The sequence below is a fragment of the Pithys albifrons genome, chromosome 5 (genome assembly GCF_047495875.1).
Source record: "Pithys albifrons albifrons isolate INPA30051 chromosome 5, PitAlb_v1, whole genome shotgun sequence".
Taxonomy (NCBI): Eukaryota; Metazoa; Chordata; class Aves; order Passeriformes; family Thamnophilidae; genus Pithys; species Pithys albifrons.
Window position 1 is genome coordinate 5,655,398 of NC_092462.1, and position 16,908 is coordinate 5,672,305.

Below are 16,908 nucleotides of genomic sequence, written 5' to 3' on the forward strand. Positions count from 1 at the left end.
TGACTGCTAAACTGCATTCTGAGAAAATATTACAGTAATATTTCATTCCTGTAACATCAAAGGAGAAAATGATGGAGCAAAAATGTTTTCCACTCTCTCTGTCCCTAAATTAAATACAAAGTTGTGTTAAAAATTTGAATGCAATTGCTAAAAGGAACCAATGGAAAAAAGAGAACAAAAAAGGATTCAATTTACTCATTCATCAAACAGATGTTGCACCCTCTTAAGAAAAAAAATGTCACAGATGAGGCAGAGGAATAAAACAAATCCTTTTTAAGATAAAAAGCTAGGAAAGTATTCTAGAAAAATCAAGAAACTGAATGAATAGCTAGTAAGATAAGAGGGGAACTTCTCCTCCTTTGCAACTGTATAGTCAACAGAATATGATTATAAAAAAACCCTCTGTAATCAAATTTTGTCATGGGAAATCCAAACTTTTATTATAAGATCTAGAATTTCTAATTACTGTACTAGTCTAGGGCCTGAAATAACAGATTCCAAAGACAAGAAGATTTCAAAATACACCTGTGATACACCAGTCTGAAGCCTGATCTCTTAGGCTACTTTCAGCATGTTCCTAATTCTCAAGAAATTTGATTCTTAGAATCCTAGAATCACCGAATATCATAAGCTGGAAGTGACCCACAAGGATAACCATAGTCCATCCCCTAACCCTTTACAGGGCAGCCCCAACAATCACACCATGTGCCTAAGCAACATCAATGAAATACTAAAAGACATGCAAACATTGCTACATTTGCACAGGCTGGAGAGGACAGTCTGGTTAGTCTGTTGTCTATCATACAGTCACAGAAGGCTTCTGTGCTGTGCAAGCACAGAATGAAAGTAGTGAATGCCAAGCTAGTCTGTAATGTGTTTTAAAATAGGATTTATCTAATAAATAAAAATTGAGTTTGAGATTGAGTTTTGGGAGGAGTGATACAAGGATTCTTCACAGCATTTAACTTAATCCTCTATGAATGCTGATAAAATATCCCTGCTCAGGGAGCAGTCCGTCCACAGTACACTGACAAAAGTGGCCTGACAGACCTCAAAAAATGAGTTACTGAATTATCCTAATTCTATTAAGGTGGTTTTAGTGGCTCTGCCAGAAACTGAAGTCTTGGTCAAATACCATTCCAGAGCATCATCAGTGGTCTAGAAGGAAATAAAGTTAATTCTGATAAAATCACCAGGTGATAGCAAAATATGTGGTGTAGCAAAATGCAAAGTCAGTTATTCAGAGTAATTTGGAATGCTTTTTGACTGAGATACAGCACACACCATATGAAAACATAAAATGAAGAGTTGTGTCCACAGACAAGCTGCACTATTGGTTGTCTTTACTTACTGGGAAGCTAAAATCCGACCAAAAGGCATTTTAATACATCATTAAGTTGTGTATATAGGAAAAAGGAGCACTGGGAGTGGAGTTGTTGTTATACCTCTGGGACACACTAACATTGGTTTTAAATTACCTAACTGATATCTTAACTAGAGCATTCCCCAATCCAGTGATGATTAGAAGTAAATGGATTACTGCAGGTAGGGGTACAGGAGTATCTTCCTAGAGCTGTGTGGTGACTTTTCCATTATATACCATCCTAGTGAGACCAGAAACTACTTCCTGGGAAGACCTGTGAATTCATAATCAGTTCCTCTTCTGGCTGCAGAATACAATTCTCTGCCTGTTGTGATGTCCAATTGTAAGCCTGAGACACCTGAGGACTGTGTGAGATAATAGGTACACATTCAATTTTCATTTAGCTTACCAAGAGAAAAAAATTGTTTAAAAACTTTTTCTTCACCATAATGCTTTTCATTTCATTCATCTACCCTCCACTTGCTTCTCTACTTTCTGTGCCTTCCAGCACAACATTTCAGCAGCATCATTGCCCACTTTAGACAAAACAGCATTGGAAACACATTAAACATGACAGCCAGATGTGTTGATCTGTTGACACTGGACACTGAGGTAATTATTAAGACTTTGCAGTGGAGTGTGAGCTGGACAGTGTTGGGATTAGATTGCTTTTCTTGTATCTGGAGGTGAAAGCCTGATGAAGTTTTGGGCTGTGTTATCAACAGAGCTGGAGGCAAGACAAAAAGTGCAAAATGACCTTTTCTTCACCTCATTTCCATTCTCACAAGCTATGAGTGGTGCAGCAGTCCTTAGCACAGTCTTAACTCCATCTAAATTTATTTGTGTTAATCTAAAAGGGGTCAAAACTCAACCCACACTTATGCTGATGTAACACCACTGAAATGAACAGAGCAACTCCTGACTTAGGGTAATGCAATCTGAAATAGAAGTTGGCTTAGAAAGTCTCTCTGTTATGGTTTACTCACAGGCTGTAAGATCTGCACAGAGGAAACAGATCTATATGTGAAGTTTTCATTTGGTTTCAGGGAAGAATTTTGGGAGTTCCCCTGAATTTTAAGACCTCACTTCCAGGGCCACCTTCCGCTAGACTAGGCTGTTCAAAGCCCTACCTAATCTGGCCTTGAACACTTCCAGGGATGGGGCATCCAAGGCCTCTCTGGGCAACCTGTTCCAGTAGGTTTGTTTTAGTTTCAGCCTGAGTAACAGGGACAAACTGCTGGGGGTGATTAATGATTTCTTGCCTGCTTCCTAACCCACCAGGATCCTCATAACTATCCTCCCACAAGGTAGGATGGGAGTTCTCACTGCAGGAGCACTAATCTCATCTGAGCTGCTCAGCAGGACATGGACTTGGGAGCCACTGGGGATGACCCTGTGGCTGGCAAACAGTTGTCTTTTTGGGTTTTGGTTTTGTTTTCTTCTGCCTTAGAAAATCTTTTTATCACTGATTTGTAGAAATGAGCCAGTGTTTGTGACAGTCACATCCTAATCTTCAGATAAACCAATTGTTCATCTTTCATGAAGCAAAACTGGGGCAGTGACAGAGGAGAGGCTGTATCCCTAGGGCTGTATTGCACTGTCCCATTAACTCATTTGAAATACATCTTGCTGGCAGTACCAGTGGCAGAACAGGCAGGTTTATGTTGCTTAATATCTACCATAGCTGCTTCAATTTAAATGGGCTTTTTCTTAGGCCTTAAAACACTTAAAAAAATAAATTTAAAAAAGGGCTGTTTTTAAAACATCTTCCAAATTTGGCTATATTTTAACTAGCTCATGTTAAAAATATAATACAACTGCAAAAAGAAAGCTATTAAAAAAGTTTTCCTGAAATTGTTTTGATAAGAGAAAATCATCTGTAAATTTTGTATAATTTTTGTAAATATTTTGATTAAATCCCCCCTTCCTTTCTGAATCCTATGACATGGAATGTTTGATATATTGAAACACTTCAGGAACTTAAAGGGTGGGTTTTTTCTTTTGTGGATGGCTTATATCTAGAAATACATCTAGGCTTTCTTTACATTTATAGCTACAAAAGGCCTAAGTAAATTCTATTTCTGAAACAACTTGTCAATATTTACAGTCATCATGTCAGATCACTGATACAATTACAAACATTAAATTACACAGCCTATATACTGACAAACAGATATTGTTTGATTCATTCTCATGTGTGTTGCAAAATTTTGCAGTGTATCAGTTTCTCTTACTATATTGCATGGGGCACACATCATAATTTGGTATCTAGTATTGAAAGGCATTATTTACTAGTGGCTAGAGTAGCATAAACCTACTCCTTTAAAACCTATTGTGGAGATATTCTCCTGTTTTTTAGATATTCTTTCCCCCCCTCCCCCCCCCCAATTTTAGCCTTACCTCAGGAGTACAGCATTTAAAAGGCTCATGTTATGTTTCCATATATTTGAATTTCTATACATACTTTTGTAGCAGCATTTCTAATTTTGCCATTTGAGAGAAGAGCCCAGAGGGAAGCACAAACTGTGGGCACAAAAAAGTTTGAACAATGTCAGAATAAAATTGTGTCTGTTCCACACACAAAACAGTCGGTTAATGATTCATTGCGACCTACTCACCAGGGAAAGGACCAAAGTCCTCTCGGGGGGTGTCAGAATGTTTGTCAATGGTGTGCTTTTGATTTGGATGTCAAATCTAGCAGATATGAAAAATCCCCATGTAGTGAGGAAAAAACTCCAGTGATTAAGACATGGTGACTGCTTGAAGATCTATTCTAGTGAAGGCTGATGTTAACTTATGTTGGTAATCCTCCCTCTCCAACACATATAATCTTATTTCTTTGTGAATACATTACTGTTGGTTTTTTTGCTGACTCTATAAACTCGGGGCATTTTTGTAATACAAGTAGAGAAATCACATTTCTGTGCTTTCGAGGAGACCCAGTGAATTGCTCGCTGCAGACAAGGGTCGATGCACGCCTGTAGGTGGAGTTAAATATCAAAGAACTGGTGCAGACCTTAGCAGTGTTATGGATCCAGGCAGGCAGACAGGACTGATGGTCCGATCTTAGTTTTCGCGTCGATTTACTGCCCAGCTCCTTGCAAGGGCACTGGAAGTGTTGACACGAAGAATAGTTTGTAGATAACTTTCTATCTCCAACTGAACTACTGTAGCTTGGAAAAGCAGAGCACTTTGAGGCACAGAAGTCTTTCTCAGGGTCAGTAGCAGGCAATGAAAAGTGCAAACTAAATACTGGCTGAGGGCAGCTGTGTCCCAAAGGAAAAATACCCTGTGACAACAGCACTGGCACAGGGTCTCATGAAGGGAAGGATGGTGAGCACCAGGCTCCCCAACCCCACTGAGCCTGAAGCTGGCTACAGCATCCACGGGGTCGGGACTGATAGTGAATGTGAGGTTCAATCCCTAAAGTAAACAAGGATTTTCAAGATCTATTGTCTCTTTGTGTTAGATGACAATAGCATCCAGGGACAGGAACCACTGCTTCTTCCTTACTATCCATTTCCAGTCAAGACTGCCGCTAATGATATCCCTTTTTTCTTCATATCCATGAGACTAGGGGGGAACAAAATGCCTTTGCCACCTTATCTTCACACCCTCCTACCCTCTCCTCCTTTCTTTTCACCTCTTTTGTCACTTTTCTGGCTTTTCCATGCTGAAAAATCCACTGTCAGGTTCATTAACTCCCTCCCAAGGATAATAAACTCTACATTTTATGATTTTTTACGTGGCCACACAGGATTCACGTTGTCAGCTTAATTGCTGTCTGTAGGTTTGTCTTTATATCCCTGGTTGTATTTAAAGGTCAACACGTACAAACTTGAAACCTTTACTTCCAGCGGCACCGCCGGGAGATGAGTTAGAGGCTTTCCCAGTTATGGGGATGGAGGACTCTGGGTACTTTCGATCGGGCAGGGAGGATACAACTTCTTTGGGATGCTCTCGCATCCCTGTGCGGCTTCACGGTTGCCGCGCGCAGCAGGACAGCAGAGGGCGCTCGCGGCCCGCGGGAAGGGCCGCGCGGCGGAGCATCTTCCCGGGATAACGGGTCCACTAAGTTTCTTCACGAACTGCTGTAAAAGTAAGAGGCGGCGCGGCGCCCGCCGTCGCCACGTCCCTCGGTGTGCAGGACATCCCGTCCGGGAGTTCCCAGTTCCCTCCCCGCCCTAGGCAGGAGCGTTTCCAGGGGGATCCGCGCCTCCCTCCCGGGACGGCCGAACGGCAACCCCCTTCCCCTCCCGTCCCGTTCCTCGCCGGGGCGGCCCCTCAGGTGCGGGGGGCGGGCAGTGGGAGGGCCGGCGGCGGCGCGGCGGCCAATGGGAGCCCGTGGGGGGAGCCGGCCCTGGGCGTCAAGAGGGCCGGGATCCATGAGCGCTGGGCAAAGTTGGGACCGGGCGGCCGCGCGTTCTGGACTCGTTCTACCGCCGAGCGCCCGCGCCCGGGAATGCCGGTGGGGTGGCGGCCAGCGCGGAGCAGCGGCAGGGCGCAGAGCCCCGGGCGGTAGCGGCGGCGGCTGCTGAGCGGCGATGCGGCGCGGCGCCCCCGGCCGCCCCCCAGCCCCGGAGCGGCGGCGGCGGGAGAAGCGGCGGCGGCGGCAGAGCCAGAGCGTCCCGTGAGCGCGGCGTGCCGGGGGTCTGCTCCCGTCCGCATCCAGAGCGCAGCGTCCGCGGGTGAGCAGAGACGCGGCAGGGAGGGAGAAAAGCGGGAGCGGCGGCGCCGGGCCCCCGTCTCGGGGCGCTGCGTCCCCGGGTCGCCATGGGCCGCCCCGCCGCCGCCCGCGGGACTCCGCCGCCGCTGCTGCTCTCGCTGCTGCTGCCGCTGCTGCCGCCGCTGGGGAGCGCCGCCGCCGCCGCGGAGCCGCGCCAGGTGTTCCAGGTGCTGGAGGAGCAACCGCCCGGCACCTGGGTGGGCACCATCGCCACCCGTCCCGGCTTCACCTACCGCCTGAGTGAGCACCATGACCTGTTCGCCATCAACGCCACCTCGGGCGCCCTGCACACCCTCGCCACTATCGACCGCGAGAGCCTCGCCAGCGACGTGGTGGACCTGGTGGTTCTCTCCAGCCAACCCACCTACCCCAGCGAGGTGCGCGTCCTGGTGCTCGACCTCAACGACAACGCGCCTGTCTTTCCTGATCCCTCCATCGTGGTGACTTTCAAAGAGGACACGGGCAGTGGACGCCAGCTTATCCTGGACACAGCCACTGATGCTGACAGTGGCACCAATGGTGTAGACCATGGCTCCTACCGGATTGTGGCCGGCAATGAGGAGGGCCGCTTCCGACTAAACATCACCCTCAATCCCAGTGGTGAAGGAGCTTTCTTGCACCTGGTTTCCCGTGGAGGTCTGGACCGGGAGGCCACTGCCACCTACCAGCTGTTGGTGCAAGTGGAGGATAAGGGCGAGCCCCGTCGGCGAGGGTACCTTCAGGTCAACGTGACCGTCCAGGACATCAATGACAACCCACCCATCTTCAGCCAGATGCTTTATCAGGCACGAGTGCCTGAGGATGCACCTGTTGGAGCCAGTGTTCTCCAGGTCACTGCAGCTGATGCTGATGAAGGCACCAATGCTGACATCCGCTACCGCCTGGAAGGAAGCGATGGTGGTGGCAGTGGTGGTGGGGATGGGGCTGGCAGCCTCCCATTTGAGGTGGACCCTGAGAGTGGGGTGATTCGCATCCGTGAGCGCTTGGACTATGAGATGCGACAGCAGTACTCGCTGACGGTTCAGGCCATGGACCGAGGGGTGCCGGCACTGAGTGGCCGAGCCGAGGCCCTCATCCGTCTGCTTGATGTCAATGACAACGAGCCCCGGGTGAAGTTCCGCTACTTCCCAGCCACCTCCCGGTTTGCCTCCGTGGATGAGAATGCAGCCCCTGGCACAGTGGTTGCCCTGCTGACAGTGAGTGATGCTGACTCCCCTGCAGCCAATGGGAACATCTCTGTGTCTATCCTGGCGGGAAATGAGCAGCAGCACTTTGAGGTGCACAGCAGTAAGGTACCCAACCTCAGCCTTATAAAGGTAGCAGCCGCATTGGACCGGGAACGCATCCCAGCCTATAACCTTACTGTGGCAGTGGCAGATAACTATGGGGCCCCACCAGCTGCCCCCACTTCTGTCATTTCCCCTGATGGGGCTGTGGCAGCTCCTGTGAGCCGCTCCTCAGTAGCCAGCCTGGTGATCTTTGTGAATGACATTAATGACCACCCACCTGTCTTTGGGCAGTCGATCTACAGGGTGAACATTAGTGAGGAGGTGCCCCTGGGCAGTTACGTGCGGGGCCTGAGTGCCACAGACCGTGACTCAGGCCTCAATGCCAACCTCAAATACAGCATTGTCTCAGGCAATGAGCTTGGCTGGTTTCGCATCAGTGAGCACAGTGGGCTGGTCACCACGGCTGGCCCTGAGGGCAGTAGTGCCGGACATGCTGCAGGCACGTCCATCTCCAGCAGGCTGGACCGGGAGACTGCTTCTCAGGTGGTGCTCAACATCAGTGCCCGTGACCAGGGGGTGCAACCCAAGTTCTCCTACGCACAGCTTGTGGTGACCATCCTGGATGTCAACGACAATAGACCTTGCTTCAGTCAACCCGAGGGCTACCAGGTGTCCCTGGCTGAAAATTCCCCATCAGGAACTGAGCTGCTGGTCCTGAGTGCTACTGATGGTGACCTGGGGGACAATGGGACTGTCCGCTTCTCCCTGCAGGAAGCTGAACCAGCACTGGTAGCAGTTGGTCCCTCCTCTGTGACCCTTCGCCAGATTTTTCGCTTGGATCCAGTTTCTGGCAAGCTCAGCACCATCTCACAGCTGGACCGGGAGGAGCAGTCTTACTTCTCCCTGCAGGTCTTGGCCACTGATTTAGGCTCTCCTCCCCTTTCTTCAATAGCCCGAGTTAACGTAACTGTCCTGGATGTGAATGACAATAGCCCTGTGTTTTACCCTGTTCAGTATTTTGCCCATATCCAAGAGAATGAGCCAGCTGGGAGCTATGTGACCACAGTGTCTGCCACAGACCCTGATCTGGGATCCAATGGGACAGTCAAGTACAGCATCTCAGCTGGAGATACCTCCAGGTTTCAGGTCCATGGCCAGACAGGGGTCATCACAACAAAAATAGCCCTTGACAGGGAGGAGAAAACTACTTACCAGTTGCAGATTGTGGCCACTGATGGTGGCCATCTTCAGTCACAGAACCAGGCCATTGTCACCATCACTGTCTTGGACACGCAGGACAATCCACCTGTTTTCAGCCAGGGCATGTACAGTTTTGTTGTCTTTGAAAACGTTGCCCTGGGTTACCATGTAGGTACTGTTTTTGCTTCCACCATGGACCTCAACACCAACATCAGTTACCTTATTACTACAGGTGACCAAAGGGGCATGTTTGCCATCAACAGAGCAACAGGGCAGATCACCACAGCCAGTATTATTGACAGGGAGGAGCAAGCATTTTACCAGCTGAAGGTGGTTGCTAGTGGTGGAGCGATAACTGGTGATGCCATGGTCAATATAACTGTCAAAGATTTAAATGACAATTCCCCACACTTTATTCATGCTATGGAAAGTGTAAATGTGGTTGAAAACTGGAAGGCTGGGCATACCATATTCCAGGCCAAAGCTCTTGATCCTGATGAAGGTGTTAATGGTGTGGTCCTTTACAGCCTTAAGCAAAACCCAAAGGGCTTGTTTTCAATCAATGAACAAACAGGTGCCATAAGCTTAACAGGGCCACTTGACATAAATGCTGGGTCTTACCAGGTTGAAATCCTGGCCTCGGATATGGGTGTGCCGCAGCTGTCCTCTAACTTTATCCTGACTGTCTCTGTCCATGATGTAAATGATAACCCCCCTGTGTTTGATCAGCTTTCCTATGAAATTACTATTTTAGAGTCAGAGCCTGTGAATTCCAGGTTCTTTAAAGTACAGGCTTCTGACAAAGACTCAGGAGTGAACGGTGAAATAGCTTACAGTATAATTGAAGGAAATGCTGGGGATGCCTTTGGCATATTCCCAGATGGTCAGCTGTATATAAAAAGTGAACTGGACCGTGAGCTTCAGGAAAGATACATTTTACTGGTTGTTGCCTCTGACAGAGCAGTAGAGCCACTTAATGCTACTGTGAATGTTACTGTGATTCTGGAGGATGTAAACGACAACAGGCCCCTGTTCAACAGTACCAATTATGTGTTTTATTTTGAAGAGGAGCAGAGAGGTGGATCATATGTAGGTAAAATAAATGCTGTAGATAAAGACTTTGGGCCAAATGGTGAGGTCAGGTATTCCTTTGGGCATATGCAGCCTGATTTTGAGCTGAACACAGTAACTGGGGAAATCAGAAGCACTCGTCAGTTTGACAGAGAAGCTCTCATGAGACAGAGAGGAGCTGCAGTGTTTAGTCTCACAGTAATAGCAACAGATCAGGGGTTGCCGAAGCCTCTAAAGGATCAGGCAACTGTACAGATCTACATGAAAGACATCAATGATAATGCCCCCAAATTTTTGAAAGATCTCTACCAAGCTACTGTATCAGAATTGGCAGCAAATCTGACACAGGTGCTGAGAGTTTCTGCCTCAGATGTTGATGAAGGGGTTAATGGATTGATTCATTACTCTGTAATCAAGGGAAATGAAGAAAATCAGTTTGCAATAGATAGTAGCACAGGCCAAGTGACCTTAGTAGGCAAATTAGATCATGAGGCTACTGCATTGTATTCCCTTGTGATCCAAGCAGTAGACTCTGGAGTGGTTTCTCTGAGTTCAACTTGCATGTTGAGCATTGATGTATTGGATGAAAATGACAACAGTCCTTCCTTCCCTAAATCAACCTTGTTAGTGGATGTTTTAGAAAATATGAGGGTTGGTGAACTTGTGTCATCTGTCACTGCCACTGATTCTGATTCAGGTGACAATGCTGACCTCCACTACAGCATTACAGGGACAAACAACCATGGGACCTTTAGCATCAGTCCCAACACCGGTAGTATTTTTCTTGCAAAGAAACTGGACTTTGAGACACAATCTCTGTATAAGCTGAATATAACAGCGAAAGACCAAGGAAGGCCACCACGTTCATCTACAATGTCTGTGGTAATACATGTTAGGGATTTCAATGATAATCCTCCTAATTTTCCTCCGGGAGATATCTTTAAATCGATTGTTGAGAACATTCCTGTTGGTAGCTCTGTCATTTCCGTGACTGCTCATGATCCAGATGCAGATATTAATGGACGGTTAACATATGCAATCATTCAACAGATGCCAAGGGGTAATCATTTCCGTATAGATGAAGTGAGAGGGACAATATTTACCAATGCTGAAATAGATCGTGAGTTTGCTAATCTCTTCGAGTTAACAGTCAAAGCCACTGATCAGGCTGTTCCTGTGGAGTCCAGGCGGTTTGCTCTGAAGAACGTGACCATTTTGGTGACGGATCAAAATGACAATGTTCCCATGTTCATATCACAAAATGCCCTTGCAGCTGACCCCTCAGTTGTGATCGGTTCCATCCTAACAACAATTATTGCTGCGGATCCTGATGAGGGAGCCAATGGAGAAGTGGAATATGAAATAGTCAATGGAGATACCGAGACCTTCATCGTGGATCGCTACAGTGGAGATTTAAGAGTAGCATCAGCTTTGGTGCCTTCTCAGCTCTTATACAGTCTTATAGTTTCTGCCACGGATCTTGGACCCGAAAGAAGAAAATCCACTACTGAGATGACTATAATTCTGCAGGGGGTTGATGGGCCTGTTTTCACTCAGCCAAAATACATAACCATCTTAAAAGAAGGCGAGCCTATCGGGACAAATGTGATATCTATTGAAGCGGCGAGTCCACGGGGCTCTGAAGCTCAGGTGGAATATTACATTGTGTCCGTTCGATGTGAAGATAAGAGTCTTGGGCGCCTCTTCACCATTGGGCGCCGTACTGGGGTCATCCAGACTGCTGCCATTTTGGACAGGGAGCAAGGAGCGCGTCTCTACTCGGTGGATGTTTATGCCATTGAAAAGTCTTCGGTTTTCCCCCGCACGCAACGAGCAGAGGTAAAGGTTTATTCAGTAATTATTTCCCTGCCTTTCTACTCCTGTGTAATTCCAGAATTATGATTGAACTTCTTTCACTGCAGTCATCATGTCAGTATCGGACATGAGAACTGGCTGGTAGGGAGTTGATCTCTGAACCGCTCATCTGGTGTCTCCAGGCATGGATGTTCTTGCCATCCCTGCCTGGTTGAATCTCTGAGATGATTGCTCTCCTCAGCCACCTCCAGTTTAGGTTACTTTTTTACCTGACTCACTGATGAGTGTGAAAATGGTCTTGTTTCTGGTTTTGGATGTGACAGGTGGTAAAAGCATAACATTTTAGTTGGCAGCTTTCCTTATCACAAAGCCATTTGCCTTGACTGAAGGGTCTTTAAATGCTTATCTTGAAAAGCAAAGGGTAGAAAACAGGTTTGAAACGTCATGTGTGAGGTGCAGATGTTTTATTTTCTCTGTCTTGTAATTGAATCACAGAGCAGCTGATTGTTTACTCAATGCTGTCTTCTGTGGGAATTCTGAGAAGCCTGGTGTGAAAAGGAGTCTTGTGTTTATTTACAGTTGCAGCATCTCCTGGAGCTGCCTTCTGCACTTCACCATGAGCCATTCCTGGAAATTTGGGGCTGGCGTTGCTGAGTGGGTCAACCAGCAGAGGATGCTGGTAGCATGTAGTGGTTGAACCATTTCCCTTCCTAGCAGAACATACTGCCTCAATACTGCATAGCCCTATGGATTCCAGGCGTATTACCTCCAGCTATACACGTGGGACTTAGGCCTTAGTTTTGAACCTGTGACAACCAAGGATGCTGTGGTGATTTGTGGTTTTTCTTCCGTTTTTTAGCAGTAGTGATGTTTCTAATTCTTACTTGCCAGCTGTAGCTTTTTCTCTTCATAGCTGCTTTTTTGTTGTTTTTACTGCAGTTTAAATGTGATCTGTGTAGGTGTGTAACCTCTCTCTCCTACTGGCAGTGGCTGATGCTCTACAAAGTAATCGTCAGGCAGGGAGTTTTGAACTCTATTCAAACTCAGAGATTTCTTAGCACATGTGAGAGAGCTCATTCTTAGTGTATGTGCTGTGTGCAGTTGGTTGCTGTTTGCTGTTGGTTGTCATGTATATATTAGACCTTTATAATTTTTTCCTTATTATTATGTCATGTTTTGTCTTGACAGACAATTGTTTTGAGGGTCTGGCCTGTGTCGGTGGGTACTTGGATCATAATCCTTCAACTTTGAGTCTGATCAAAGAGTTCTTGACTGGGGAAGGACTCATAGTAGACCCAACCCTATGTTTGCAATAATCTTCCATGTTGTAAAAGCACTTAATATGAGTATTTGCTGAGCAGGGAAGAGAACAACCATTGAAACTCTAAACAAATTTTACATTGTTGAATACAAACCATTTCTAAAATCAAAAGCAAATGTTTTATTCTGTAAAGAATAATGAGAACCGTAATTGGGAGCTGGGATTTCCTATTACTGGTTGTATCTTTTGTAGCTTCTAAAATGCATATTTTCCAAAATGTAATTAGTTTACTGTGCTTCTTTAGAAATGTATTATAAATTATAATCAGCTATCATTTTTAAAAAACATAACCATGTGCAGTCTTTCTCTTGACTGATTGGATTTCTCTGGAATGGTTTTTGCTGTCCAGCACTTCCATAAGAAATACTACAGTGACATTCTTTGTGCAAACAGACTGTCAGTGGGTGCTGAAGAAGCAACACAGCTTTTTTTCCCAAGTTTCTCTTGGATGGCCGCGTTTTTGGGGTTTAGTCTGATGTATATGGTGCACATGTTTTTGTCCTAAAGTTTGCTGTCAATCTAATTTCATAAAAAAATAGGCAAAAGTGCCCAAGTACATGAGCAACTCAAAGCCCACTCTTGCTGAAGTGTCTCTGCATCAAATGTGTAATTCAAAAGGTTTAGTGTTTAGTTCAGTCCTGGTTTTTAAGGTGATGTTTTGACCAGTAGTATAACCATAACACTGATGAGGAACAATGAACACTGATGAGGAACAATGAACATGCATGAACCTGTAGAATTTCTACTGCCACAAAACCAAAGAGTTCTTTTGTTCATAATGTCTTCAACTTTTTTTAATGTATGCATGGCAAGATGAAGACTGGCTGATTTTTTTTATATTCCCTCAAGAGAAGTAAGTTGCAAAGCATCAATTCAGGTGTGCAGACAGAGCCTAATAGATCTGGTACCACTACACCTAACAGCACAGAAAATTTCCATATAAGTTTTGGTTTTTTTGTTTTTTTTTTTTGTTTTTTTTTTAATTTTGTAGGATTTTTTCTTTTTTTTTTTTTTTTGGTGGGATAAAAGCATGAGTATTGTGTATTTCCTTTCTCCTGTGAAGAGTGTGTTGAGTTTTGTGTCTAAGTATGGTTAAAGAAAAGTTAAAAACAGTAATAGGATATGGTCAAGAATATCTACATGATTCTCCTTCACTGCCTGCTGCGCTCTCTGCCCTGATGCCAGAAATCATCTTAATTGTGGCATGGCTTGTGAGTGCACCACTGAGCACAAAGAATCACCCAGTGTTAAACATGTCTGAAATTGGTGGAGAGCATCAGTTCTAAGTTAGTTAATAGATCTTTTGACTAATGCAGACTTGAGGAATGGGTTTGGGTGACAGATACCTGGTGTGAAATAGAGATATTTACAGCTTTGAAACAGTGGCTAGACTTTGTCTTGCCAGCAGGCAGTATAAAAGAAGAGCAGGCTTGTGTGAAACCACTTGCTCCAGAACTGAATTAATCCTTGTCCTCAGGAAATGGCGTGTTCATTTTTTTCCCTAAATTTAATCACAATTTTTTTTAATAATATGAAATACATTGGAAAGATCCAGTTAGTGCTCTAACTGAAAAAGAAAGTCTTTTCCCAGTCTTTCTCATCCTTCCCTGGGCTTTACCCTGTAGGATCATACTATAGATCTACTGATTGCACAGCTCCCAGGGTTGTATGTAAGTGCTTTCTGAACAGAGGGGTCCACGGGCAGAGCTTTGCAATAGCAGGACTGTGAGAATCCCTTGCTGAACCCAGAGCAACTGACATGCCTTGAAACTGGAGGGTTTTCAGTAAAGCAACAGCAAAAAGTTTAGTAAATAGAGAAGTTTGTTTATGATTTGTGGCTTATTTATTTTAGCACTGGCTTTTATCTTGTTATTACTATATGGAGAGAAAAGTGATGGTGTGGGTGTGTGTCACAAAAGTGCAAATAATGAGGTAGAGCTTTTTTCAAGTACCAAATACTTGAGATTTCTAAAGAAAACCCAAGTGCCTCTTACACTATTTTACAGCTAAATGGTGTAATTTTCAGTCGTAATTATTGAATTTGAAAGCGTTTTTAAAATTTTATTTTTTATTTTTATCCTATTTTTTGTGTAATCTGTGACAAACCAGAGGATTTGACATTATGTGAACGTGTTTTGTGATCAATCCTTGATCTTTTTCCCTTTCTTCTATTAATCATTAGGTGTTGCACTGTTGATCTCAGATAAAAAAAATAATGTAGGTGTCCTGACAGAAGTCGTCCTGCTTGCCATTTCATACTTTTTTTTAAAGTGTTTTTGCTAGAGAAAAACCCCTCAGCAATGGCTTTACTCCTTTTTCTTGCCTCTCCAACATAAATTCTCTTTTATCCTCTTCAAGCAGAGCTGGGGATTTCACCACCATGATTTTATATTTAATATAGAATGACTAATGCATATTGGCATCACTTGTACGCCACATGACTTAGTCTTGCCTCCCAAAACAACGATCCTGTGCTGTGGGATATTTTGGGTGGTCGTATATTGTACCTTGTTTTGTGTCTGGCAGCAATAATAGGAACCCAGGGACAATACCTCATCTTCGGTGCTGTGTTACTAGGGATTAAACAGAATTAGAGGGGATCTCTAGTTTGCATGTTTAACCCTTCAGTGGATGGCTTCCTTGAAAGCCATAGGTTTGCTAGGAACCAGTGGTCCCTATATCTAGCTATATATATGTATCATATGTAGTGGCATATATATCATGGATGCTAAGTGAGAGGGTAGCAGTTTGGGAAGTTCACTTAAATATCTTGTTCAGTTAAATACCTTTCATATGCTTTAAGTAGATGCATAAGTTTCCAAGGAAGGGAGAAGAAGGGTATAAATGAGTAAAGTGTATAAACTTTAAATGAAAGATTTTGTGGTAGTATTGATTTGAAAATGGAGAGTCAGATCAGTGATCCTATTAGTGCTTTTTACTTGTAAATGTTAGTATCCTTTCAAAAGAGGGGAGATTGTCTTCATTTTCAGACAGGGAAACATGGGACACTGAGTTTTGTTTTGCACTTGTACGTTCATAGTTGCATTTTGTGAGCACTTCATGACTGACTCTATTGGGAAGCTTAGACTTCCAAGTTTGTTGTTTATTCACACAAGGTGTGGGGATTTTAGACAATGCTTACTGCCAGCTTAGTAAAGATCTGGGAATTAATGAAGACAGGCAGAATGAATGGTCCTGTCCTGCAAAGAAAATCATAGGACGTTTTGTCTTGACTCAGTGTGAACTGCAGCCATGACCATAAGACCACGATTGCATGGTGTAACTGGTTGACGTGGACCTTTTTGTCTCAGCCCAGCCTACATCCTGTGACTGAGCTAGCTGTGTCCCTCCGGCACTCTGCAGTTCCTCACTGGACCTGGGAGTGAGGTGGAGGTGCTCAAACCTGTCTCCTCCATTGCAGGTTGCTGGTGCAGGGCTCCAAGACAGGGAATAAGCTTCTAAGCAGGAATGACAGAAAACATTGCAGGAGAGGCTGCCTGAACCATAGAAGCACGATGATGCTTGGGCTGGGTACGTCTTTAGGGATGTGTTGTTAGACTCAACATCCATTTGAGAGAGGAAAAATGGTGAGAGTGATGGGACAAAACATTGAAGGTGGTACTTTTCTAAACAAGCTGGCTAACGGAAGGCTTTAAATTTAGTAAGGGAATTTGAAACCCACTTCAGAGAAGTCTTATCCTTTACCAGTACAAATAGGAACAATGGGGTGCTCCTTCTATTCATACTATTTATAAATCACTTTATTCTTTAATGATACACGGCACATCAATTGTTGCTTGACAAAGGAAACTGCTTCTGAAACGCTGGAGTAAACAATGACAATATGCTGCCTTGTCTCAGCTCCAAAGCCAGTTTTTTTTCTTCCTGCAGCTGATTTATTATTTAAGTTACTGAACGATCTGAAATAGGATCTCTAAGCTTTCGTTGAACTAGAGGGGGAGATGAATGTGCCTTATGTAGAAAATTGTTCAAAACCTATATGCATGTTTCGGTTCAAAGTTGTGTCTTCTTTTCATCCTCTCCAGTTTCTTTAATGATTCTGCTTTGCTCCATGTTCTTAGTATCTATAGCTTCTCATTTCTATGCTACTTTAGCAGCCTCTAGGTATTTTTGTGTGTGAGGTCACTTCATAATTTTTATGTTAAAAATCACTAGACTTTCA

General features: G+C 44.7%; 2 protein-coding genes across 2 annotated transcripts in view; both read left to right on the forward strand.

Moving 5' to 3' along the window:
* Positions 1–6,136: 6,136 nt before the first annotated feature.
* LOC139672203 (protocadherin Fat 4-like) lies at positions 6,137–8,378 on the forward strand. Its single transcript, XM_071555885.1, has 2 exons — positions 6,137–8,281; positions 8,352–8,378. The coding sequence occupies exons 1-2, from the start codon at positions 6,137–6,139 to the stop codon at positions 8,376–8,378; spliced, it is 2,172 nt and encodes a 723-aa protein (XP_071411986.1).
* A 252-nt stretch (positions 8,379–8,630) lies between these two features.
* The window catches only part of LOC139672077 (protocadherin Fat 4-like), a 127,500-nt gene continuing 119,222 nt past the window's right edge, over positions 8,631–16,908 (forward strand). Inside the window, exon 1 of the mRNA XM_071555559.1 lies at positions 8,631–11,428. Coding sequence (XP_071411660.1) covers positions 8,642–11,428 — 2,787 coding nt within the window. The 5' untranslated portion in view covers positions 8,631–8,641. The remainder of the gene's footprint in view (positions 11,429–16,908) is intronic.